This window comes from Sparus aurata, chromosome 12, assembly GCF_900880675.1.
Source record: "Sparus aurata chromosome 12, fSpaAur1.1, whole genome shotgun sequence".
Lineage (NCBI taxonomy): Eukaryota > Metazoa > Chordata > Actinopteri > Spariformes > Sparidae > Sparus > Sparus aurata.
Window position 1 is genome coordinate 6,847,406 of NC_044198.1, and position 24,947 is coordinate 6,872,352.

The window sequence follows — 24,947 nt, forward strand, 5'->3', positions numbered from 1 at the left end:
CTCAGGGATTCACGGGGAAGCAAGGCATGGAGGGACCTCAGGGCCCAGTTGGCATGTATGTAAGTGATCTTTAGCAGGGCACCTGTACTACCTTTTTCACAGCATATACACATCATGTATGCAGTATATAAAGTGAACAGTATACTGCATCATTACACATTAGGACACCGTTAAGATTGCACAGCTTCTTATCTGTTTCATGTACAGTTGACATATATTTAGATTGTGATGATGTTAATGTAACTAATCCAGAAGCTTTTAACAAGAAACTGATGCAGTAGGGCTGTTTTAGCAAAATATCTCACTTGTTGTCTGTCTGTTTGGTTAGACATCAATTTAATATCTTTGGAATAAGAGGTTTGTTTTTCAGAATTAACATGTCAGAATAGGTTTAGATAGAAGTGAGCGTTCAGAAAAGCAAGTATTTAGCTTGTAAATTATGTTTTTTTTTTGTATGTAATTACACAATTTGTTGTTTTTCCTGTGGGATTATTTATTGAGTTCAGAGTGAAGTATTTCCTATAATCCCTGTTGAATCCATGTCGTGAATTATCCAGGCTGGTCTGGAGGCAAAGAGGGATCCTGCCCAGTATTATGGTGTGATTACACAGAAAGAAAAGCACATTTTCCCTTTTGGTTACTTGTGTGAGTTTGACAGCCAGTAATTTGTGTCGATTAGTGTTACCTGTGTATGGATTTTTTTGCAGCCAGATAACTGTCATGTACATTAGCTGTTAACTAAAGAGCAACAGCACACACATCAAGGATGTGTGTGTATATGTGTTTTGATTCAGGTCAACCTCTCACTGAAATCATTGTGAGTGAGGATACATTTTAATCTCAAAAGTTGTCTCCAAGCTTTCCAACTGCTAGTAAACAGCTACAGATCAGAGCAGAATACAATATGACTTCTGGTATTTATTCCTACAGTAGGTCCAGCTCTGTACCCGGCTCTCTACTCCAGCTAAGCAGCAGCTTTTCCCCCCAGCTCCGCCCAGTCCTCTCCCCACACACAACACTATGCAACGCTTTGTGACAACAGCAAATTTTTCACTGATGTTGATAATTACAATAATAATACAAATGCCACATATTCACATAATTTGAAGAGATGAATTAATTAATTGCTGTGGCTATGCATGTAATCATGCTGTGAAAATGTTGCTCGGAAATCAAACTACTCCTATACAATTCAGATTTTCTAATCTTCTAATACACACACTAGTTACTTAGTACACTACTTACTACTTTGTGACAATACATAGTGATTAATCTTAATCTTTGATCTGTTTTTCCTTCTATGATCAGGGTATGCAGGGGAACGTGGGCATGCGCGGGCTTCCAGGGTTCACAGGACAAAGGGTAAAGTAATCTTAAATCTCCTCCCGTCTTGAATTTTAAAGCCTTATAAAGCTGATATTTATTGATTGAAGAAAGGGACGCCCAGGGAGCCTCGAATATGTTGTACGTGAAAACAGTCAAGGCATGATCTGTTAATCAGAAGAAGAAAATGGATATTCAGACATTTTCACTGACATTTTTGACGATGTAGACCAGACTGGAAATGTACTGTACTGTTAAAATCTCTTTGTAAGCAAAAAAAAAAGTTGTAATGAACAGCAACAATAATAAACTCATCTTTCTCTCCTGTACCAGGGTGAGCCAGGTTTACGAGGTTTACCCGGGCCTGTTGGGAAGCCAGGACCTGCAGTAAGTGTGTGTAGTTTATTTTGCTTTTTCCTTTCTTTGGACCCCTGGGAACTATTACAGGATATATGAGAGCAGGAGTGAGTATTGTTCAGAGGATTTGATTAAGACAGCAACAGTGTGTGGGTCACACCAAGGAGGATTTGGAAAATAGAAGTAAACCAGTGAAGTGTGCAGCTTGAGTGCAGGGACTGCCTGTTTATGGAGGAGATCAGGTCACAGTGATTGATTTTGTTGGGGCCACTGGTGGGAAATCTAATGGCAGAGATGGCAAGTCCACCTGATAGAGGACAAATAAATTGCTCCAATCATTGCCCTCGGGCCTGTCCTCTGCAGTCCACAGTGCCAGATGACATCTTCAAAGACAAAGCAGTTTTTTTCTACATTAGCTAGTGATTCGTATCATTAGGATTTAATCAGCACTAGTACTCTTATAAATTAGAATTGATTTACCTTTTGAATAGTACTAGATGTTGTTTCTGAGGCACCAACAGTAATGTTTAGAACAGCAAAGCTGCTCTTTACGTTAAATGTAAAAATTAAGAAAAAAGGAACATTTCTGAGTGGAGAAGCATCGGAAATGTCAGACAATTAAAATATTGGCCTGACATCTAAATGGTGAAATTTGGTAGAATGAAGAACACAGACATCAGTCAATATCAGTCATTAACCCTGTCCTCTGTCCTCCCTCTTTTGCCAGAGTGATTCACTCCCTGCAGGGAGCCCATCACTGGTATTTTACTTCAACAGCAAAGAAACCATGCAAGTGTGGGAAAAAACATGGAAATAAAGACAAAATTCAATCACAAAAAGCAACCAATCCAGAAACGAACTTTTCAATATGAACTGAAAGGTCAAACTTTTTTTAAGAAGAAAGTCCCTGTTGCATGGCAATAGTCACTTTCAGTAATGGAAGTGGGACTTTCTTCTGCAGTTGACTCCCTGTCCACAGTCGTCCCTGCAGGGAGCCCATCACTGGTATTTTACTTCAACAGCAAAGAAACCATGCAAGTGTGGGAAAAAACATGAAAATAAAGACAAAATTCAATCACAAAAAGCAACCAATCCAGAAACGAACTTTTCAATATGAACTGAAAGGTCAAACTTTTTTTAAGAAGAAAGTCCCTGTTGCATGGCAATAGTCACTTTCAGTAATGGAAGTGGGACTTTCTTCTGCAGTTGACTCCCTGTCCACAGTCGTCCCTGCAGTGTCATTGGACACACTCTTTATTCACTCACATGGTTGCCCACTGCTGTGGTGAAATCCATCAATCTGTCACAGAGTAAAAGTTAGACCGCGCTGAGAGTGTGCATTCATCTGCTGCAGAACTAAACACTAAATACAGAGGTCAACTGAACTTTTTTCTGCATGTCATTAAATGCATTAACAGCCCCACTCATCATAGTAGAATAATAATAATAATAATCCTGTCAGTGAGGTTCTACATTTTGCTGAAAATATCACGTCCATACATTTTTCTCAGAGGTAATCAAAGCAAATGTAACAGACGGACAGAAAACACCATTCACAATATTACAAGACACTGAACCATCAAAATGATTTTGAATAACTTTAACTTAACTTCAAGATTAAAAAAAAAGAAGTTACATAATGTTGCTCTAATGCTAATAACTTTAAAAGGTGTCACACTGCACAGACAGGGATGCGCACTCTACCCTGTCCCTCTTCAATTATTACATTGTGAAATTGCAGCAAACGGACATAACTGAATTTAGCAGGTATTTGTTACAAGGTATACAGTTAAATGTAAAGTAAGAACAGAGTATTAAAATGTATCTGAATAGCCTCAAATGTAAAAGTACACTTTACAAAGATGCACAATACATTGAGCAGAAAACAAACCTGTTCACACTGAAAAATAAGCACTTCCAGTTAAGTAACATCACAATTATACCGTCTGCCATTTTTATATGGATCACTTGAAATTATATGTCATTGTTTTGTTTATTTTCCCTACATGTAGCTTACATTTTCTGCTTCAGTTAAGGGGTGAAAATGTTTGAAAGTTTAAATTGTTAATCTTATTTTGTCACATAGCGCCCAGACAGAGGTGTGAGCTATGAGTTTGATTAGCATGTTCTGACTTGTCTGTTTATCAGGGTCTGCCGGGCCCCTCGGGAGAGAAGGGACCCCGAGGACCTCAGGTGAGAAAAACCTTTAATTGGAGAGTTTGTTCCCTAAATAAAAAAAAAATTAAAAAAAGATTCATGCTCATAACATTTTGTATAGCCTTAACAGTTGGAAGGAAGGAGGTGAAAGTTCAGGGCTTTGGAAACTGCTCTGTGGGAATTTACTTTTTCTGCAATTTGGACTGCATGGCATGACAGAAATTGTACTATCAACTAAAAAAAGATAGTATATATATATAAATGCAACTTTTGTTTATTCTCACAGGGTCGGCCTGGAGATGATGGACCCAAAGGGATTCTGGGCCCACCAGTAAGTTTTAGGTTGCAGTGATATTGATCATTAGCATTTGGAGTTTATACGTAGGACTACATTTTACAATATTAAATCCAAGGTTCTGTAAATTCTTTCAACCAGTCATACTTTTTATATGCTTGAAGGTCATTTTAATCAACATCACTGCACACACAGTGAGAGAAGGCCGCAATACAGTATCAGTACAATATGATTAGTTCTCAACAAGTCCATCCATTTAACTGAGGGAGAATTCATTTCATACACGAAATAATCGAAACACACTGCTCCTAAATTGAATGAATAAAAGGTGATGTAATTAATTGGTTATTTTATCACTGATGTCCCCATTGCACCTGCTGATAATGTGTTATTATTATGAATCATCAGTTAATTAGGAAAATGTCAGCTGTCATTTTCAGACTGGAGCCCACAACTTGATGCAGGCCGCTGATTCACAAAAACAAATTTACCTCTGTGTGCATGTGTGTTATGTATGTGTGTGTTTTTGTCTTTGTGTGCTAATTTGCAGCTCCAATCTATCTTTCAATTGCCTCTTCAAATTTAAATGGAATGATTCAACTGAAATGAGTCCAACTTGACTGAATGTTATCAAAAAACTGTACAAAGCAAAGACATCAAGCCAGCAACGGACTGCTGTGCAGAATGTCTTGCCAATATAATTTTTATGTAACCTTAATATAATCTCCCTCAGAACATTAAGATTATATCGGTTTAGATTATATTGTTTAGACACTGACACGACAGCCTTTTAAGGTTAATCCCTATTCTTAGCTTCAGTCTGCACATCTGTCTTGTGTGACTTTTAGGGCCCTCCAGGTGTCCAAGGTGTCGATGGAACAATTGGAAAACCTGGACCAAGGGGAAGTCCAGGGCCCCCAGGATCTCAGGGTCCACATGGGCCATCAGGAATCCCAGTGAGTGGGTACCTGCCATCAACAGCTGCTTTTACTTTTCCAGACTTCTCTGAGTCTTAAATTATGAAAATCCATCTGTGTGTTCATTTGAATAGACGTAGCTGAACAAATAGTTGACCCAATGTCACATAACATAAAATATATTATATAACATAAAAACCAGGCACATGAAAGCAACGTTTCACTGTATGTTGTTTGATGTCCTTAGGGCGCACAGGGTGCTGCTGGATTATTAGGAACAGCAGGAGAAAGAGGACACAAGGTAAACTAAAGTGTACTTAAGAATCATGTTAAATGTTTTATCATGTATATTAGTTACGGTTCTGTAATCCTCTGTTATGTTGAGCTACTAAACTGACTGCATTGTAACCTCCAGGGTTTACCTGGCTTGCCTGGTGATACTGGCCCGACAGGACAAGGTGGACAACAGGTTTGTTTGGTATTATAGTGAAGCAAAGAAGGCAATTTTTTAATATATATATATCAGGGTTCGTACGGGTGCTTGAAATCCTTGAAAGTGCTTGAATTTCAATGTTGTGTTTTCAAGGTCTGAAAAGTGCTTGGATTTTAGTTTAAGTGCTTGAAAGTGCTTGACATTATAACTCTGTGTCTTTTACAAAATTGGGATCAGACTGGATAATTAATTTCTGAAGTTTTTACTATTATAGAATATGATTTTAGATGTTTACAGCATAATACAATGTACATAATTGTGATAAAAAGTGAAGAAAAAAATCACAAGTATATATATTCCTTTAGATACGTATTTTAAAATCTTAAAAATGACCCTTTAAAGTGCTTGAAAAGTGCTTGAATTTGACCTTGAAAAATGTGTACGAACCCTGATATATATATGTATATTTGATATTTTTTAATATATCCAATTTCAAAGGCATTTTTTTCCTCGCCTGTTCTACCTTTTCTATCACTACCTTTATTTTTGAACATGTGAAATTAATAGTCATCTACTAATAGAATGAAAATAAAGTGGGGTTTAACATAATGTTTTCTTCTCATGTGCCTGGTCAGGCAAGTGTGTCAAAAATCTACTTGCCTTAAGTCATTTTTTTTTTTTTTTACTTGCCCCAATACAAATTATTTAATTAGTGGTTAATCAATTAACAACACGGACTGTAGTTAGCTGTTATGTCACCTCATGTTTATGACCACCATTTTTGTGAGTGCACAATTGGTATTTTAAATAGAGATAAGAAGGAAGCAAGATGGCTTACTTCTTAGCTACTTCCATCATCAACTCCGGAACAAGCATTGTATTTAATTTCATTAGAGCCTGGCTGATCGAGCAGAGCAAACTGCTAGATTTACCTACCCGATGTGACATTTCACTTGCGAGGGGAAATCCTTATTGTTGAGCCCTGTAAAGTTGCAAGTGCCTTACAAAATATAGAAAACACTTTAAAATCTCTAATCATCTTAAAGGAGAACTTCGGTCGATTTAAACATGCAGCTTCATTGCTCAAGCTACCCTTGACTTGCCAGTACCGAAGACGCGAACAAATTTGGTCCAACCATTACAGAGATCCGTGAACGGAGACTTAGCATTGAACGCTAACAGCATGGGGTCAGAACTTTACACTGTGTTTTAAGCGTCTTAACATGCTCCACATCTCACACCAAAAGTTATGCAACATCAGCAGACACCTTAGCACGCAGCACTGTAGCGTGTATGACTCAAACTGAATAAAAAAGTAGTTAAAACAGTGTGTTTGTGCAAGGAGCTACTTACCTGTTTGTTGACATCCGTGTCTTCCGGTAGCTAGACCAAACTAGTCAATACGTCGAGCGTGCACTTACTCCCTCACTGGTGGAGACGGAAACGTAATCCAGCATTTTCGTGTTTATGTTCATAATGTACATGTCCATGTTACAGCATGTCATGAGCCATGAGCCTTACAATAGCCTGTTAAGCCTGTTAAGTGCACACTCGATGGATATGCTAGTTTGGTCTAGCTACCAGAAGACGCGGATGTCAACAAACAGGTAAGTAGCTGCTTGCACAAACACACTGTTTTAACTACTTATTTATTCAGTTTGAGTCATACACGCTACAGTGCTGTGTTGTAAGGTGTCTGCTGATGTTGCATAACTTTTGGTGTGAGATGTGGAGCATGTTAAGACGCTTAAAACACAGTGTAAAGTTCTGACCCCATGCTGTTAGCGTTCAATGCTAAGCCTCGTTCACGGAGCTCTGTAATGGCTGGACTAAATGTGTTCGTGTCTTCAGTACTGGCATGTCAAGGGTAGCTTGAGCAATGAAGCTGCATGTTTAAATCGACCGAAGTTCTCCTTTAAGACTAAAAACATATATAAACTAGATATAAATTTTGGTTTTATTTTGTTCATGTCCATTTTTAGCCTGAGGTTTGGAACATTTACCTGTGGGGAGTGTAGGCTATAATGTGGCCTGTATGTGATTTGAAAGTGTGGGAAGCAGCGAAGTGCCACTCAGGCATGAGTCGGGAATGACTAGTTACATCTTTTTGAGAAAGAGCATTCTGAAACAAATATTGTGTAGGAGACTGTGCTGATACTCCTCAGTGCACATTTAAAGAATAGTTATTGAAACACAGAAAAGGGAGCAATTAATATCATGTTAAGGTCTATAGTACCTTAACATAGATACAAAGGAAACTGACAAGTTTGGAGCATGATTATATTTGGATCAAACTTCAGCAGTGTGTTCCACAACAGCATAGGACATTTGTTATCGACTGATGATGGTCTTGTCCTTTGACTCATCAGGGCCCCCCTGGACAAACAGGAACTGAAGGCCCAACTGGACGCAAAGGAGACCAGGTCAGTAATAACAGCAGCATCATTTCTGAGTCTTTACATCAGGGTTTGTTGGTACAACAACTAATAACTTAAGAAAACATTTAAAATCTGTTTGTTTTGTGCAACATAAGTCCAAGGGTTTTGTTTAATGTTGAGGAGCAGTCTGCAGCCTCAGATGTGAGTGAATAAAAATATTTGACAGCCAGCTGTGTATTGCAATAAAAAAAGCCTACGATCAATAACTGTATATGATTTCCTGTCTTCTCTTGTTTTCATGTTTGACAGGGGGATATAGGGTCTTGTGGGAACACTGGTCCTTCAGGGCCTCTAGGAGAGAGAGGACTTGAGGGCCCAAAAGGCTCACAGGGACCACCTGGACCAGCGGGTAAAGAGGTAGGTGCAGTTAAGAAGATATTCACTTTAAACGATTGCAGACTTTCTCACACCTGTCAAGCTGCAATCTCATAAATGACAGAGGAGCTCCACCAGAGGTGATTTTCCGATTGCATAAATAATTTAAGGATTTCATCATATCCCTGTTACCTCCACACTGTTTACACACAGTGTTCTCATAAACAGATGTGCTTCTTATGTTTATCTTATTTTGTGTTAGTACTGCAGATCATCGTCAGCGGGAAAGCATTTCAGGTGCTCTATAAAATACGATTAAAAGGTGTTTGAAAAGCATTAAACTACCGTTGATGTTACATAAACTGTTAAAGAAAATGTTCCTCATGATGTGGTATGTGTGTTAACTCAGATTGCTGTGAGGGTTTTTAAATGTTGATTATATAACAGGCTGAGCAATGAGCTGACACGGCCTGTTATTTCTGAGACACCTTTAGCTCAGTGTCTACTTGCAGCTCGCTCAAATGTTTGTTCCACAACCTGAAAATCGAACTTCAAGCATCATTGAAAAAAATCATTTATGGAGTCCAGCAGAGTGCTAATAGAGTGGGTAATTGCTTTTTAAAGTTCTTATTGGCATTTTTGAATGCAATTTTTCAGTTTGTCAATGAATGTAAATAGCTGTCTTGAAGACTATCAAATGTGGTGATAGTTTCTCATCCGTGCAGACCTCAGGGTTAAACCTTTGATTTAAAAAACAAGCAGAACAAAAGTAATATGAAGCAGTCTACCAAAAAGAGACACGGAACAGAAATAGAATAGATCAAATGCAGCTTCATTTTCAATCTTGTCATCTAACTCTCACTGACAAATAAATAAGTATATTCACCACAAACTGTTGATCCCATGTGCACAAGACATTTGCTCAACTCCAGACTCATGTTCACTCTTCCTCTGCAGGGTGATGTTGGGCATCCTGGTGAAACTGGAGATCCTGGACCCAAAGGGGAGAAGGTCAGTATATTATGGACAAGCTTTCTGATAAGGAGGATGATTCTGTTGGTTCAATGTGTGTAGTTTTCTGATCAGATTGTGGTTTTTGTATGCAGGGGGTGGTGGGACCTTTGGGTTTGTCTGGTCGTGAAGGTCCTTGGGGAGATCTCGGGAAAAATGGTGCGAGGGGCCCAAAGGGGGATAAGGGCCACATTGGATTGATGGTGAGCACAGTTTTTGCGTGTTTGGTATTTTGTCGCATTCACACAGCACACTCTAAACCCCAAAAATATCTGGATTTGAGGACTCACTCTGTTGGACTGGGTGTCATGCTTCTTCAGTACTACTAACACACACTCTGTTGGTTATTTTGACTCAATCTTGCATACACTGCCCAGCTGCTGCAAATACTTACAGTATTTAAGCACCAAATGTGTATTAATCTGCAACTAAAATAGCCCCAAGCAAATTCACCAATTTTTCCTGTTTGACTTTTTATTTCTAATTACATACATTGCCTAGCTTTCCTAAACTTACTGAGCCGTTTTCTATAATGTGACCCCAGTCATTGATGAGTCAAAACTGTTTCTGATGTCATGTCATCATCCTCTCATACAGGGTGAACCGGGGTTAATGGGTGAGGTGGGACCTGCAGGTCTGCCGGGGTTACAGGTGAGTTTGTTGCCAGGAATTATTGATGCTGCTCTGAGTGGCCTTTAAGTAACCTTTATTTGGACTGATCACAGCTTGGATTGACATTTATTGATCCATCTGACAGACACACTTAGTTTTAAACACTTTTCCTGCCCCTGAACATGTTAAAGCAGATGCCAAGATATACAGTTTTCCTTTTTTGTGCTTATTTAGGGATCCGCAGGCCCTCGGGGCCCCCTGGGACTAGATGGACCTCAGGGACAAAAGGTAATAATATTTCCTAAAAGAAAATTCAGGAAGCATGATTACAGGTACATTTCATAATGAATTCAGACCGCTGCCAACAGCAAAATCAACAGCCGATTTGGCATCGGTGCATATTTAGATCTTGTGTAAAGTGAAAAAAGAAAGCATCATAGAAAGCATCATAGAATTACTTTGATGTTAATGTGTTCATTTTTCATGTAAATCATTCTCCCCCAGAAAAGTAAGTCTCTGCCCAAGGTCATGATGAGTGTGGGCTTCTGATAACTCATGATCAAACAGTCCCAACGCTGATGACAGAGAGTAAGAGGGACTAATCAGTACTAATCATCAGTTAACAATCACCTGGTTTACAGGATCCCTGCCCATTCTAGCCATCATACTCCCCTTCTACTACACCTTTAGTTTTTTAAGTTCATCAGCCGCAGTGCTGTGCTTGAATCAAATCACTTAAATGAGAAAAAAGGTAAAGGGAGTGGCTTTAAAATCTGTTCATCCATCTCTTCAGGGGGAGTCTGGGCCTGAAGGTATTACTGGACCTCCAGGGTCAGGAGGCCCTCAGGTAAATTGTGATGTCATTTGATATTTTGCCAAGGGTGCACAGTAACCCTATAGAATATCATGAAAGCCATCCATTTTTCTCCCTTGTACATAGGGAATAACTGGTGCACGTGGTGTCAGAGGAGACACAGGGAACCTGGGACCACCTGTGAGTGTCCTCAGTAACAGAAATGTGTTCACTGTATTTAGTTTGTTTGCTTGTGCAGATTTTCCTCCATTGGAAGTATTGCTATTGTAAGCAACATTTTAGAACACATGCATTCCCCTTTGTTCTATTACAGCAAACAAAATCTAATCAAATTAAGTGTTCATGTGGGAAAAACACTTTCTACTTATTACTTACTTCGAGAGAAATCTAACAAATTACAGTGGTATATATGTTTTAATGGTGACTGTGGTGCACTGTTGCTAAATGAATAAAAAGGACACACTGAGTTCAGTCCGCATTGGCTGGTCTTTTCATCTATCAGATATTCTTCCTGTATCTGCTTGCTCTCCATTCTGCTGTGGAATATACTTTTCATCTAACACCACCAGCGGGTCCATTTTTGTCCAATAACAAAATACTGTAAAAAGTACATGCCAAACCAATGACATTGCAAACAGCCTCAGCTGTACTTTATGTTTAATAACCTGTAAACGGATATCCAACGGCTGAACTGCAAGTCATTTCCAGATATCGTCTTTAGATAAATGGCACAAGTTTTAAAGTGGTACATTATTAATGTATGCACTAATTTTGTACTTTAAACTGAAAAAAGTTTAGTTGCAGTTCAATCAGTTCCCCAAGCATTTCACTCTGGAAGCTAATTTTGATTTCACTTACTCAAAGGGGTAACAGACATTTCCCTCCCATGACATTATCAAGTGTTGCCTCTGTCACAAAGACAACCAAATAGTTTTTCTGTTTTTCATCTGAGCCCAGCAACAACACAGGAAAGCTGTGAAGTCTTAAGCAAAAGTGTATAATGGAGTTTATAATGTGAAAGCAGATATGGTTGTACTGCAAACATGCCTTCATTTTGTTTAACGCGACAGTGGAAGACAGAATTGAATAGTGAAAAGTAATCTAAATGCAGATGGTGTCATTATTCTATAGCCATTATATTGTGCAGCCAACATACCTAATAATAATAAATCAAAGCACAAACTTGTGCTAGACTATTGCCAGTTAACAGTAAAATCTGATTTTAAGCCCCATTAGAAAAGCACAACTTGTTAAGGTAATTGTGTTCCTTTTGCGGATGCTTGCATGGCAGGGTCCAGTAGGACAAGTTGGACCTCAGGGAGACGAGGGGCCTAAAGGGGAACCAGGGCCACAGGGACTGAAGGGAGAGCCAGGAACTCCAGGTCCACAAGGGGAACAGGTTAGTGAAGTTTTCACGTTATTGGTATCACGCACATAACATGGACAAATCCACCTCACATGAACCGTGGATGTCTGCATAGTGTTACGCCTCATTGATGAAAAAAAACTTACCTTAATACCTGAATAATATGCATTACCTGTACAGGGCGAGGATGGTCTGCAAGGAATCCAAGGTCCTCCAGCTCTGCCAGGGTTAGAGGTAAAATAAAGAAACCACTATAGAGTCAACTATATGCATCAACACATTCTCTGATGTTAATTACCACTGCTGAAAATGATTATTTTCCCTTCAACAACTCTCACCGTATTTGTGCCTCGTCCCTCTCTTTTTCAGGGGCCTCCTGGAGAGATGGGACCCCAGGGTTCTCCTGGCCCCACAGGCGCTCCTGTAAGTGTACAACACAGGAGCACTATGGATAAGGAAAACATAATTAACCTTGAACCATTGGTCTAATTCTACTGTTTGTTTGATAGTGAATAATTATTGAGAGAAAAGTAAACATTAAATCAGTGTTTGTTTGCATGTGTGTGTATGTATGTGTATGTATGTATTTTGTCACTCTGAAAGCCAGTGATCAAAAGAGCAAAACGGTAAAAAAAAAAAACAAAACTATTGTTACTTTGCAGGGAGTACAAGGAAGACCAGGACCTGAGGGGAAACCAGGCACAAAAGGGGAGAAGGTAGAATTCTCGTGTTCCAATGCGATTCATTGTCTTTTTAAAATATATTGTTAAACACTGTTACGACCCCCTAATGTAGCTCGTCCCCCAGAGGGCCCAACATAACCGAGTAGACAATACAGTTACGATAATCAGTCCATTTATTGAGCACAAACACTTTTAGTAACCCGAGGTTGGTGAGCCGGCTAAAAGAAAAAAACCAAAAGGAAGGGGAGCCACCCAGACCAACCCACAAAGGGTCGTAGGACCTGGGCACTCCCCTCTAACCTAGGGTCACCCAAACTACCACTAAAGAAACAAAGCCGTGAAAACAGGGCTGCCAGGCTCACCAAAACATCAGTAAGCTGAGGACACAAAACGGACACATTTTAGATCAGACAGCCGAAACTCAAGTTGCAGCTCAGGCTAGCAGCAGGAGAAGTGAGAGAGGGAGTCCGCCGCCTTCCTCTCCCTCTTTATAGGTCCTCCTCTGAATCAAATTAGGGCCACGTGGGAGGAAGCACAAAACAAAGGGCATTAGACTCTGGTCATACATCTCACCTCCAGCAGGGGGGGGAGCATGTAACAAACACCTTGCAAACATTCTAGCTTTCCAAAACAGCTAAAGTTGGAAATATCAAACTTTTCCTTAAATGATACGTCCTTCATAGGATACTAAAAGACAACAGCAGCCTCAGCCACTGTCTGTTCAGACTGCTGTGAGACTGCTGTCATCTTTAACACTTAAAACGTTTTTGTTTTTGTCTTTCTGTGATGCACTATAAAAGGATTCAAACTCAGTTCAGCTTTGCAATCTTGAAACTCGAACCTTAACACCTGTCCCCGCCTTCTGTAGCATTTTAAATTTTAATAAAGTTTGATCTTTGTAGAAATTGAAATAGAACAACAGTATAGCTGGAGCTGCTAAATGTCTCTCTTTCCATTTGGGAGTTGTGCAAAATTATCCCAATTAGCTTTCTCACTAATCAGTTTGTGTTCTACACTTAAAGGGAGAGAATGGCAAGAATGGATCACCAGGCAAGACGGGTCACGTTGGAAGGAGGGTATGATGTTTCTATTTCGATCTTGTGAAAGTTTTTCAAGTGAAATGCATTTCTAAATTATGTAAAAATTTAGCAAAGAAAAATCCACAATTGTGATGAATCTAAGACAGTCAGTAGTTGTTTTCCCTGTTTGTAATACTAATGCTATCACTTCTTTAAGACTGAGTGATGAAAGTGGGTTTGTTTTATGTTGAAAACATAAAAAATAGCCATTTTGACAGCCACTGTAAAGATTCATACATAAAACATTAGGTTGTTTCGTGTGTGTCCTCCTTTTGCTTTCTGTTGCCTCATTGAAAAACATAGCAAACTTGTCCACAGGGGAAACGGGGGAAGGCCGGGTCCAGAGGCACCAGAGGGCACAGAGGACCAAAGGTGGGATATATGGAAACAATGCCACAGGCTCGGTGAATCAGGTTTAATTATGATGTACGAGCAAACAGTAGATTGTGTTTTGTCGTTCAGGGCGAAAAGGGAGACACAGGACAACTTGGCCTCCCCGGGTGGCCAGGGCTCATCGTAAGTCAATGTATTTTGCCACTTAACATCCATATATCCATTTTTTATGCCATAGCTGAACATATCTGCATATTAACTCTAAAATAATCTTTTTAGCAATCTGTGCCATTCAATGATTTAGAGAGAAGAGATCAACAAAGTATTGATTTCACAGTTGAAGTGTGTTTAATCAGTCAGTAAATCAATATCCACTTGATATATTTTCATTTTTGTCACCAAGGGAATCCCAGGCTTACGTGGAGAGCCAGGGGATGAAGGTGAAAAGGGGAAAGAGGTAAACAAGATTTTATAAAACTGACACAGAGTGAGTGATGCCTAACCCAATTGGATCTTGTTGTATTCCGTTCTTAATTAAACTACAATTAGGGTGGTTTATAAGAGATTAATGGGAGGAATATATATATATATATGTATAGGGTTGTTTATTTTTGTAGCAAACAACATAAAATTATTCGCTGAATTCAATAGTCAATAGGGCGTGCAGTAGGTCAAGCTAATAGTGGAGTTTTAGAGCACCCTCTGCTGGATCACAAGGCAATCTACTTCAAACAGTTGTTACGCTAATAGTCCGTACATTTTGATTTCAAACAAGTCATGACATTCGAATATGAACTTTTCCCGTCCACTTTCGAATGAATTTTCAAAATTTGATTCAAAAGTGACAGCCCTAATCTCTAATATACATATTGTTATGTGTTTATTTCTCTTCCCCACCTTCATGATATGCACACAACTAACTTGGCGTATACATGTGCCTCCCTAATAGGGATCAATAAGGTTAAGAATGAGAAATGAAAGATAGTGTTTATATTGTCCTGTTGTGCGTAGGCTCTTTGTTCACATTGTTTATGACCTCAGGGTGGGAAAGGAGACATGGGACTGGCTGGACCACCTGGAGCTGATGGCATGAAGGTAGGAGCTGTCAGCATTCCATAACTGTACAAATGTTCATAGTAAAGAAGTTAAGAATATTACCAAATATATTGTTTATCAATCAGTTCTTAAAGAAATGCCCAATCAGATTCTCACCTATTTTTGTTAATTAAAGTTTCAGTAAAACAGCTAGCTACATACTGTATGCTTATGTTATCTGTCACCTACGCAAACAGCGATAACTGCTATGAGATATTAAGCACATTTCAATCCTTATATCAACCTTTAAGCTGCTTACTGCCAACATATATATACTCTAGAATCATTGGTATTATTAAACTGATTGAGATGTTATTAAATCACGATGTTGCCAAGAAAGGCATGCTTTTATGTGGTGATGTTACAGTACCAGAATTTGGTGTACAGCTAAAACAAATAACAAAAACCTCTGTAGCTTTGTAAGGAGCAGATTTGTCAGCCACAGAGCATCTATCATCTTTTCTGCTCTCCATACAGTGTTTAAATCTCCATTTTAGTCATCATCTGTAGATAGCAGTGCTGAATTGTGATAAGTCTTTTGACTTTTGAAGTTTGATAAAGGCTGCTTATAGATTGTGATTCTCTAATCCTGGCAATGTAAAGGACTTTTTCCTATCGTATATATTTTAGAAGTTGTAAAATGAGTGTCCCATTGTAAAAGACATCTAACTATTTGAAATTGTGCAAATGAATAATAAAATCTGCAAAGTGAATTCTTGTGCTTGAGACATTGGCGATCTGGACATTTCTCAAATCGGACTTCTTAGCGTCACTATTTATTGAGATTTCCCTCAGAATTCTTTTTTTTTCCGGAGCTCCATTGAGTTTAATTTTAAGTGGTTTTTTTTAGTCATGACCTTGCATTTCCTCTTCCTTAACAGTTTCAGAAGGGGCATACATGGCATGTCAGTGTTCATCCTTGTGTTTAAATTTGACTGCTAAATTAATATATCCTTGTAACAAGTAAAAACCATGCTTTTGAAGCATGCCATGAACTTCTTCACTTCTGTGTAGTTTAGGGTCAGTTTCTATCAGACCTTTTCTTTTTAATAAATAAAATGAGGACAGATATACACTATTCTTGTCACCCTTTGAACATTGATATGGTATGTAATCAGAGTGAAGAGACTACTACTAGTGAAGATAATATCAGAACTTTTTAACAAAATATGGATGAAAAGAAAAATGCCAGTAGAAAGAGAAAGGAGACCAAAACTAGATGCAAACACAGACAATGCCAACATGGCATATAGTCAAAAGGCAACCAAGGGAAGCTCCACAGAATGCTGCTACACCTGAAGGTGCACAACAGAAAGTGGGTACACGTTCAGCTGCTAAACCAAAGGCTTTTGAAGCTTCTAAATTGATAACAGGCAAAGACCAGAGGAAATAACTTTGTGCACCACCACCAAAATGCCTTCTCCCACAGAGACGGGTTCCAAAAGAGGATTTAGATAACAGTTTTGAAAGGGGTCAGTTGAGGATATGGACAGCCATATTTAAAAATGCAAGTTTCTCTGACAGAGGAGTGCTTGCTCAGGTAGTCCTTTTTATTTTCCGTCCAGTATGCTGCAAATATTCTAATTTTGTTAGTTTGTGTTTAATATAACACTAAATGTTTTCATACATTTGATTTTCTTGTGAAAAGGTGATGTCGTCTTGAATAGAGGGATGTCTTTTTGCATTAATCATGATCTGTTATTTTATTTGTTGATTGCTTGAAACTGAGGGGACGTGTTTTACCATAATTCAAGCTTTTGTCAGTGGGATTTATGTGGGTCCTATAGATTTTTATTGTGTTCTCTTTGTGAGTATGTGACTGGAAACATTACTGTAAGTCTTTCCTTTTTTTTCAGGGTATCCGTGGTCCTGTTGGGTTGCCAGGTCCACTTGGCCTAAAAGGAGAGCAGGTGCACAAAATTACGATCGTAGTTTGTTGTCTTATTGTCATTCTTGAGTTTCTAGTACATTTGAATATGTTTTTATGATGTCCAAATGTGACAAATGTGTATGTCTCCCTTTGTTAGGGGAATATTGGTCTACCAGGTCCGAGGGGTACACCAGGAATGCCAGGATTGCCTGTAAGTTTCATGTTAGAATACAGTAGCTTATTTAACAGTTGTTGTTTATTGTCCTAGTACTACTAGCTGTTATATCCATCTTTAACTAGGTTTATGACTGGTATTTGTTTTTCAGTTTGACTTTTATGTTGTTAATGTTGTTGCTTACGTTTGGAAGAACATTAACTGCGTTTGAAATTCTCTTTTGATATGCAAAGTTTATTCAGGCTATGCATTTTTTACTTTACTTTTGATACGATACTTTCCTCCAGATTGTGTCTGAAAAATGGAGACAGCCCTGAGGTGGAACGTGTGATGGAAATGTTATTGTTTTATAATAACTCCAGTCATTCCTGTAAAGTGCAGACTATTATCTGTCAGCCAACTAATCTTTTCTTCAGCTGCCAGTCTGTTGAATCATTCACACTTCAGCAACACACAATGATTGTGTTCAACCCACTGTGTCTTAAGGGAAAAAATCCATTGACTTAGGTTAGAAAATCTGCAAAGCCGAGGCTTATGGGTCCTTAATGCAGCAGATAAAAGCACTCTGAAGCTCTTTGTTGATAAATCCACTTCACACTGGAGAATCATACTAATGCTCTTTCCTTCTCCTGTTCTCTCCTGTGATACAGGGTTTGTTTGGATTAAAGGTATGATATCATCAACTCAAGCTCTCTTGTCCCGACAGATCAAACTCACCTCTTACTCACTGTTATCTCAAGCGAACGCCCCGGAGGATTCTTTCGTCAGCATCGCTCTGGTTTATGTTGATGGCACATATAATCATGAAGCTGTCACACTTTAGAGTTGGCGATAGAATGTAATGGCATTGTGCAGTTTGTAGTCAATGGTGTGGTATTGCTGTGCAGAAAAAAATTTAATTGTGTGTTGTACTCATCATATTTTATTCTCCCTGCAGGGTTTGAAAGGCTACCAAGGTTTGCCTGGTCTGCCTGGAAGAAGAGGACTCCCAGTAAGTATTTAACAGAGTTGAAGAACAGAGGATGAAATAAACTCTTTATTAAAATTTGAGTGGTTAAAAAATCTGCTTATGGTATTGATATAAAGCATTTAAAGGTCAAGTGTGTTGGAGTTTCAGGGGCACAGATGGAAAAGAATATTGATAATTATATTTTCATTCATTTGTGTTTTCATTTACCTTGGAATGAGCCTTTTATATCTCTAGAGGTAGAGAGGTCCTCTCTCACAGTCCACTATGTTTCTACATAACCCAGAACAGACACTGGCTTTACAGCAGCTACCACAGGGGAAGGTGAGGCTGAGGCAAGGGGTGTTTTCTGCAACCTGCAGCCAGACAGCTATATGGCCACTAAATACTACAAACTGAACCATTATGATACACTTGATACCGTACATCCAAAATAGATTCATACAAAGATGTTTGTGGCAAAATATAAGACTAGCATAGTGTGCATACTTACCATTTGCCTGACAGTCTGCTTAGTTTATAAATTGACTGGCTTTGAGCTAACATTCCCCTAACAGTAATGGAAAATGGGCCCACATTTTAGAGTTCTTCTGCTGTCTCTTGACTTATTGTTCTACCAGTTAAACACCACCGTACTAGATTTGAGACAAAATGTAAACTGTGTAAGATATAAATCTTTTTTATTTCATTTCCTCATCATTTGGTTGTTCTATGAATCGAAGATTTGTATATTTGTCAGAGTATAGTGTGTTTTTTGTCAAGTCACACATTTTCTTTTACTACAAAATTCTATCACTCAGTGAGACAATTTTACAAAATCTCGAGCTATTAGTAGCGTATACCCAATTTGTGCATCTTCTTCCTATTTTAGGGTCCACCTGGGGTTCCTGGACCCCCAGGAAAGTCACTGAACATGACGTTGACTCAACTGAAGGCAAGTCATTCATGTACATTCATTGTCCACTTAAAGTCTTTTGTTGAACACAATTGCAATCACAAAAGCAGTTATCACAAGAGCATTTCAAAATATGTCTTTATAAACAGGCATGAAATGAAGCACACACATAGTTTTCCTCTAAGTATCAAATAATCTAAAAGCAACTGACTGTTTATGTTTTCTTTAATTGTGTTTCCACGCACAGGACCTGATGTATGTGTCTGACAAGCCCAACTATCATCTGATGCAGACTCTGCTAGATTCTCTGCAGCAGGACCTTCAGCTGCTGGTGGATCCTCCTGACGGCAGCAAGGAGCATCCTGCCACCACCTGTCTGGAGCTCTGGCTCTGTCACCCTGAATACAGCAGTGGTCAGTTCCAAAAACAATGAAATGGCAGTTTTAATTTTGGGAACCACTGAGCTTTTCTAAACTCCAACTTAAAGGAATATTCCGGTGTATGTTTAATCCATGGTCTAAAACACTGTGAAACTGTGTTAGACTCCCTCTCGAGAGATCCAGTTAGCAGACCGCTGATTTAACAGAGTTTTATCAACCTCAGAAACGACCGCAGGACAACAGTACACTGCAGTAAACGGATCCAAATATAAACCACCACCAAAAAGCCACAAATAATGCTCAGAACAGCACCAAACTTCAGCAACAGTACAAATAGGGTCTCAGCACATAGTCCGGGGCATCTAACCTCCGCTAGCTTAGCTGGATTTCTACTGAAAAGCTGACAAAATTTACCACTCTTCTGCAGCAGCCTCCTGTTGACGGGAAGTCCCGACGAGTCGATTACCGAGTGCAGTAGAGTTTTGTGGTTCATGGATGAAAATGTATGATTATGACTCCATGGAAAAGCAATCAAAGTTCATATGTGTCTTACCTGCCAGTTTATAACAGTTATTATCGGGAGCAGACAGGGGAAAGAACGGAACTGAGCATTTCTAATCGCACTCGGTAATCATCGCGTCAGGACTTCCCCGACCCGGAAGCTGATGGAGGAGAGTTTAACTCTGTTTTTAGCCTCCCAATAGCTTCCTTAGCTAAGCTAGCGGAGGTTAGATGCCCCGGACTATGTGCTGAGACACTATTTGTACTGTTGCTGAAGTTTGGTGCTGTTCTGAGCACTATTTGTGACTTTTTGGTGGCGGTTTATATTTGGATCCATTTACTGCAGTGTATTGTTGTCGTGCGGTCGTTTCTGAGGTTGATAAAACTCTGTAAATTAGCGGTCTGCTAACTTGATCTCTCGAGAGGGAGTCGAACACAGTTTCACGGTGTGTTAGACCATGGATTAAATTTACACAGGAATATCGCTTTAATCAATTTATTTGGCAAATTTGTAAGTTTGCCATTAAAACCCCTTAAACATGTTTTTTTCCTTTTAAGTCTGTCAATATCAGCTGGTACTAGGAAGTACTCATGAAGTCTACAGGGTTCTTACGGGTGCTTGAAATCCTTGAAAGTACTTGAATTTCAATGTTGTGTTTTCAAGGTCTGAAAAGTGCTTGGATTTTAGTTTAAGTGCTTGAAAGTGCTTGACATTATAACTCTGTGTTTTGGCAACGTTGGGATCAGATTGGATAGTTTGCTTATTACAAGGAGAAATAAAACCAGTGTGTGTGTGTATCATCACACATGCAGCCTGGTAGCAATAGAGAAGGATGGCTGAGGAGAAGGTGAATTTGATGCAATTTGGACTGATGACACGTTCAATATTAATAAACTTTGATGAATAAGCAAACAGCTTATAAAAATTTATGTCACAAAAGAAAATTACAGGGCAATCTCAGGTCTCTCTTTGTCTCAGTACAAGTGTACCTGAAGAACGCAAAGTGGCTTCCCTTTTTTGGATAAACGTTGTGTTCTCCTTTAATTTCTAAAGTTTTTGCTATTATGAAACATCATTTTAGAAGTTTACAGCATAATACTATATACATAATTGTGATAAAAAGTGAAAATCATAATCATGAGTATATATATTCCTGTAGATATGTATTTTACCTCAGCGATAAGGTGCTGGAAAATTTTGTAAATGACCCTTAAAAGTGCTTGAAAAGTGCTTGAATTTGACCTTGAAAAATTTGCACGAACCCTGAGTCTACTCATGAAGTCTAGCCTTCTCTATTTTCTATCAGTATTGATGTAGTTTTATTTTGAGGCATTTATTACCCACTGACAGTGCTGCCTTGATTTTCCTATGCCTGTAACTGAGCCTTTATTTCCTGAGCCTTCATTTTTTTCTGTGAAGTGCATTTGATATAGAGGTTTTCTTGTAAACTTTTTCTAAAAAGCTAGTACTACGTGTCCAGTCTATCTGTCTTTAACAAAAGCAAAAGTAGAAATACCCATACAATATATTTTCAAGTGGGTTCTAAGTGCTTCAAACACTTTCATCCCAGCGGATGTCATTGAGCTCTGACTAACCTTTCTCTGCAGGAATGTATTACATTGACCCCAACCAGGGCAGCCCAGGTGACGCTCTGTTGGCCTACTGCAGCTTCTCTTCTACATCAAAACAGACCTGCCTTCATCCTCAAGACTCTCAGGTATAAAGATATCACTAGGGAAAGGCCAGAGGAAATTGCAACTCAGGTTCATTGGAGTGCCCACTAACTTCATGTAGTGGTATGACCTGAATCTTACTTTGATGAATTGTCAGTAAGCTCACACTTTTGTAGTGATGACTGAGACTTCTGCAGTTATGACCTGAGATTGAACTGAAACAGTCACCTTAAAGGCTAATTCATTGACTTTATTGCTTTGCTGCTAACATTCCTAGATAAGATAAAACACAATTTCAGTAATGGTGATTACAAATCACCAGGGAGGCTGCGGATCAGCAGTTGGTCCACTAATCGGTGGTTTGATCCCCAGATCAACCAGTTGCAAGTGAAAGTATCCTTAGGCAAGATGCTGAACCCTATATTGCTCCTGATGAGCAGATCAGCATGGCAGCCTCTGTAAAGCCATATGAGTGGTCAGTAAACTGTTGAAGTGCTATATAAAATATAAATGCAAGTCTGTTTACTATTTACCAAATCCGAAAAAAGACGTTCCCTAACAGTACCTCCAAGTGAGTTATTTGCAAATGGGTCATAAGAAACATGTAACAGCATTGTGTCATAAAATACAACATATCAATTTCAAACTTAATATCAACCAAATATCTGCCATACAAGTTTAACAATAATTTTATACTGATAAAAGTGTAGCGGTATTTTCCCGCTCTTTTTCTATTTATAATGTGATTCAGTCCAATGATTGCCTTCACCCTAAGTGGATTTAGGCTCTGTGAGTTGTGTAGTGTAAGAAAATGTAGAAACAGAGTAACGCATTCTTCCCCTTAAAAAAAAAAGTAAAATTCATGAGCATCCAAAACACACCCTTGTTCAAGTTTTAGCTTCATGAGTTTTGCTGCTACAGGCTGTCTTGGTCTGATATGACTGGTTGCTTATGATTGCTAAATGTGCCTAATTAAGCTTTTAGTTATTATCTTATGACTGTTCAGAATCAGTTATATAGTCTAATATAACTGCACTTTTTAGTAGACTCTCTGGTAAGAGAGATATTGATCCCAAGAGACCATCCTTTGAAATAAGCCATGTAATGCTATAATAAAGTAGAATAAAGGTATAATGGTCAGCATATATAGTTCACGAAAACAAAGAGATCAAAATCTTGACCTTTGCTGTTCACCTAACCTTTTAAAAATACATTGAGAATTTTACATTAGCATTGGCCCCCAAAGTCAGGTATCTGTCGAGCTCTACTCAAAAATAATGATTAAAAGGATATCACTCATTTAAAGAGAGAGCTTTAAAGAGAGGGATTCATCAAATTAAGTAGGGGTGTGCATCTCTCCCTCATGAGACGATTCGATACGCATGTAGGTACATGGGCTACAATAAGATTTAGGGACGATATATTTTAAATATGGAACGATTCGATGCGATTCAATATGATACGATGCAATCTGATACAGTTCTTAACATTTGTTTAATGTAGACATTCATTTTCCATTATCAATTAAAATAAGCAATTCTATAAAAGTGGCATCGCTTACCTTACCATGTCTGAAAGCCATCACTCTCAACCACACTGTAAGGTTATAAGTCCTTCACAATGTAACGCACTATAGATGCCGTGATTACCCTGGACCTCGCCGAGTTGGGGCGTAGTTGGGGCTGGTAAAAGTCTTTAATAGCCAGGTTGTTGTCTTGCGTGTTCTTGCTTGTGCTGGCTGTAACGTTACTAACATTAGCATCCACAGACTCCTCGTCGCCCTCGTAACTTTCTTCATGCCATCTGACCAAGTGGGTTTTCAGATTTGTCGTGCTACCACTGTACTTAATAGCTCCTCTACAGACCTTACATATGACCAGACTTTTGTCCAAATGTCCCTCCTTCTTAAAAAATCCAAATCTTTTCCAAACTTTAGATTTTTGATTGGCTGGTGCATTGTAAACAGTGTCTGAGTTGTCGAACATGTTGTTGTGGTTGTTCTGGTGTTTTTTCCCTCAGATAAGCTAACGTTACTCTCGCGAGAATCTCTCGTTGACCTTTAACCTTTTACAAGAGTTGAGAGACGCTCTGCAGAATCAGCAGCAAAGCTTCCGTCAACCGATACATAACTTTATCGACCGTTAATGTGAAATTTATATTGATACAGGGATCCGCATATCGATGTAGTCGCATCTTTAACGTTAAAAACGGTTACCGATTTGTATCGGTGAATCTTTACACCCCTAAAATTAAGGCATTTGGATAAAATGCCTTCATGTTGCAGAGCAGGTGTGTGTGTGACTCAGTGAGACACAACATTGATCCAAATAACAACACAACAATCACAGACAGTATTATTCTCATTATTCTGTAGTGAAGCCAGTATAGAAACAAACCCCTCTCACCTCTCACCTTCTCCACCCTAATACAGCCAATACTACATAACAAATGTGTTCACTCAGCCAAAGAATAATGTAAAGTGGTCTCGGGTAGTGTGAAGTGGATGCATCTCAGGCTAAGGTAGCCAATTTATTTCCAGTTCATGCTTGAGCTGCATGCTAATCCAGTGTTTTTCAGCTGCTGTCAGAACATCCCTGACCTTCACAAGTCTCTTATAATAAAGCAGGACTTGCATTTAGATTTGCAAATGTGTGCCCTCTGTTTTTCTGCCTGCAGTTGGCCACAAAAGCCTGGATGGATGAATTTTCTGAAGAACAATCTTTTCATTGGCTCAGCAGGCTGGAGCAGGGGTTTCAGGTGAGTGAACTCCTCTGAGGGGAGCAACCATAACAAAGCATTTACTCTAACTGGGATGTTACCTCAAATTACAGATTTCTATATCCATCAAAACTGCATTGGTGGAAGGGTTATTGGCAGAAGAACAACCTGAAAAACACAGATTCTAACATATCAAGGCCGTAAATGTGCCGCAATACCAAAACAACAAGCTAAAAGCGGCTCAAAGCTTCACCAGTTGACACTAATATTGCATTATGTTCTGTTCGTTTCTCATCAGTTTTACTATCCAGGTGCTAATGTGGTGCAGATGCGTTTTCTGAGGTTGCACAGTAGCACTGCCATCCAGAAGATGACTTACGCCTGCCATCCAGGACACGTACTGGGCCAGACAGACAGAGATGTCAAATTCCTCACTGACTCTAGGAAGCAAAGTTACCTCGGAGCACTTAAAGATTGTGTGGTATGTAAAAAGTTTTCCAAACTTCCTTTGTCTTGGATGTATCTAAGAAGAGATCTGG

General features: G+C 39.0%; 1 protein-coding gene across 2 annotated transcripts in view; it reads left to right on the plus strand.

The window, feature by feature from the left end:
* LOC115593330 (collagen alpha-1(I) chain) overlaps window positions 1-24,947 on the plus strand; it is a 116,031-nt gene that overhangs the window by 88,149 nt on the left and 2,935 nt on the right. For both annotated transcript variants that reach the window (XM_030436848.1, XM_030436849.1), the window contains 34 exons: window positions 6-59; window positions 1,309-1,362; window positions 1,657-1,710; window positions 3,829-3,873; window positions 4,124-4,168; window positions 4,981-5,088; window positions 5,297-5,350; window positions 5,465-5,518; window positions 7,852-7,905; window positions 8,170-8,277; window positions 9,193-9,246; window positions 9,342-9,449; window positions 9,844-9,897; window positions 10,093-10,146; window positions 10,652-10,705; window positions 10,799-10,852; window positions 11,964-12,071; window positions 12,219-12,272; window positions 12,408-12,461; window positions 12,701-12,754; window positions 13,744-13,797; window positions 14,119-14,172; window positions 14,263-14,316; window positions 14,537-14,590; window positions 15,175-15,228; window positions 17,085-17,138; window positions 17,256-17,309; window positions 17,924-17,941; window positions 18,211-18,264; window positions 19,112-19,174; window positions 19,383-19,548; window positions 21,625-21,734; window positions 24,367-24,447; window positions 24,707-24,889. In XM_030436848.1, the coding sequence (XP_030292708.1) occupies window positions 6-59; window positions 1,309-1,362; window positions 1,657-1,710; window positions 3,829-3,873; window positions 4,124-4,168; window positions 4,981-5,088; window positions 5,297-5,350; window positions 5,465-5,518; window positions 7,852-7,905; window positions 8,170-8,277; window positions 9,193-9,246; window positions 9,342-9,449; window positions 9,844-9,897; window positions 10,093-10,146; window positions 10,652-10,705; window positions 10,799-10,852; window positions 11,964-12,071; window positions 12,219-12,272; window positions 12,408-12,461; window positions 12,701-12,754; window positions 13,744-13,797; window positions 14,119-14,172; window positions 14,263-14,316; window positions 14,537-14,590; window positions 15,175-15,228; window positions 17,085-17,138; window positions 17,256-17,309; window positions 17,924-17,941; window positions 18,211-18,264; window positions 19,112-19,174; window positions 19,383-19,548; window positions 21,625-21,734; window positions 24,367-24,447; window positions 24,707-24,889 (2,331 nt within the window). The remainder of the gene's footprint in view (window positions 1-5; window positions 60-1,308; window positions 1,363-1,656; window positions 1,711-3,828; window positions 3,874-4,123; window positions 4,169-4,980; window positions 5,089-5,296; window positions 5,351-5,464; window positions 5,519-7,851; window positions 7,906-8,169; window positions 8,278-9,192; window positions 9,247-9,341; window positions 9,450-9,843; window positions 9,898-10,092; window positions 10,147-10,651; window positions 10,706-10,798; window positions 10,853-11,963; window positions 12,072-12,218; window positions 12,273-12,407; window positions 12,462-12,700; window positions 12,755-13,743; window positions 13,798-14,118; window positions 14,173-14,262; window positions 14,317-14,536; window positions 14,591-15,174; window positions 15,229-17,084; window positions 17,139-17,255; window positions 17,310-17,923; window positions 17,942-18,210; window positions 18,265-19,111; window positions 19,175-19,382; window positions 19,549-21,624; window positions 21,735-24,366; window positions 24,448-24,706; window positions 24,890-24,947) is intronic.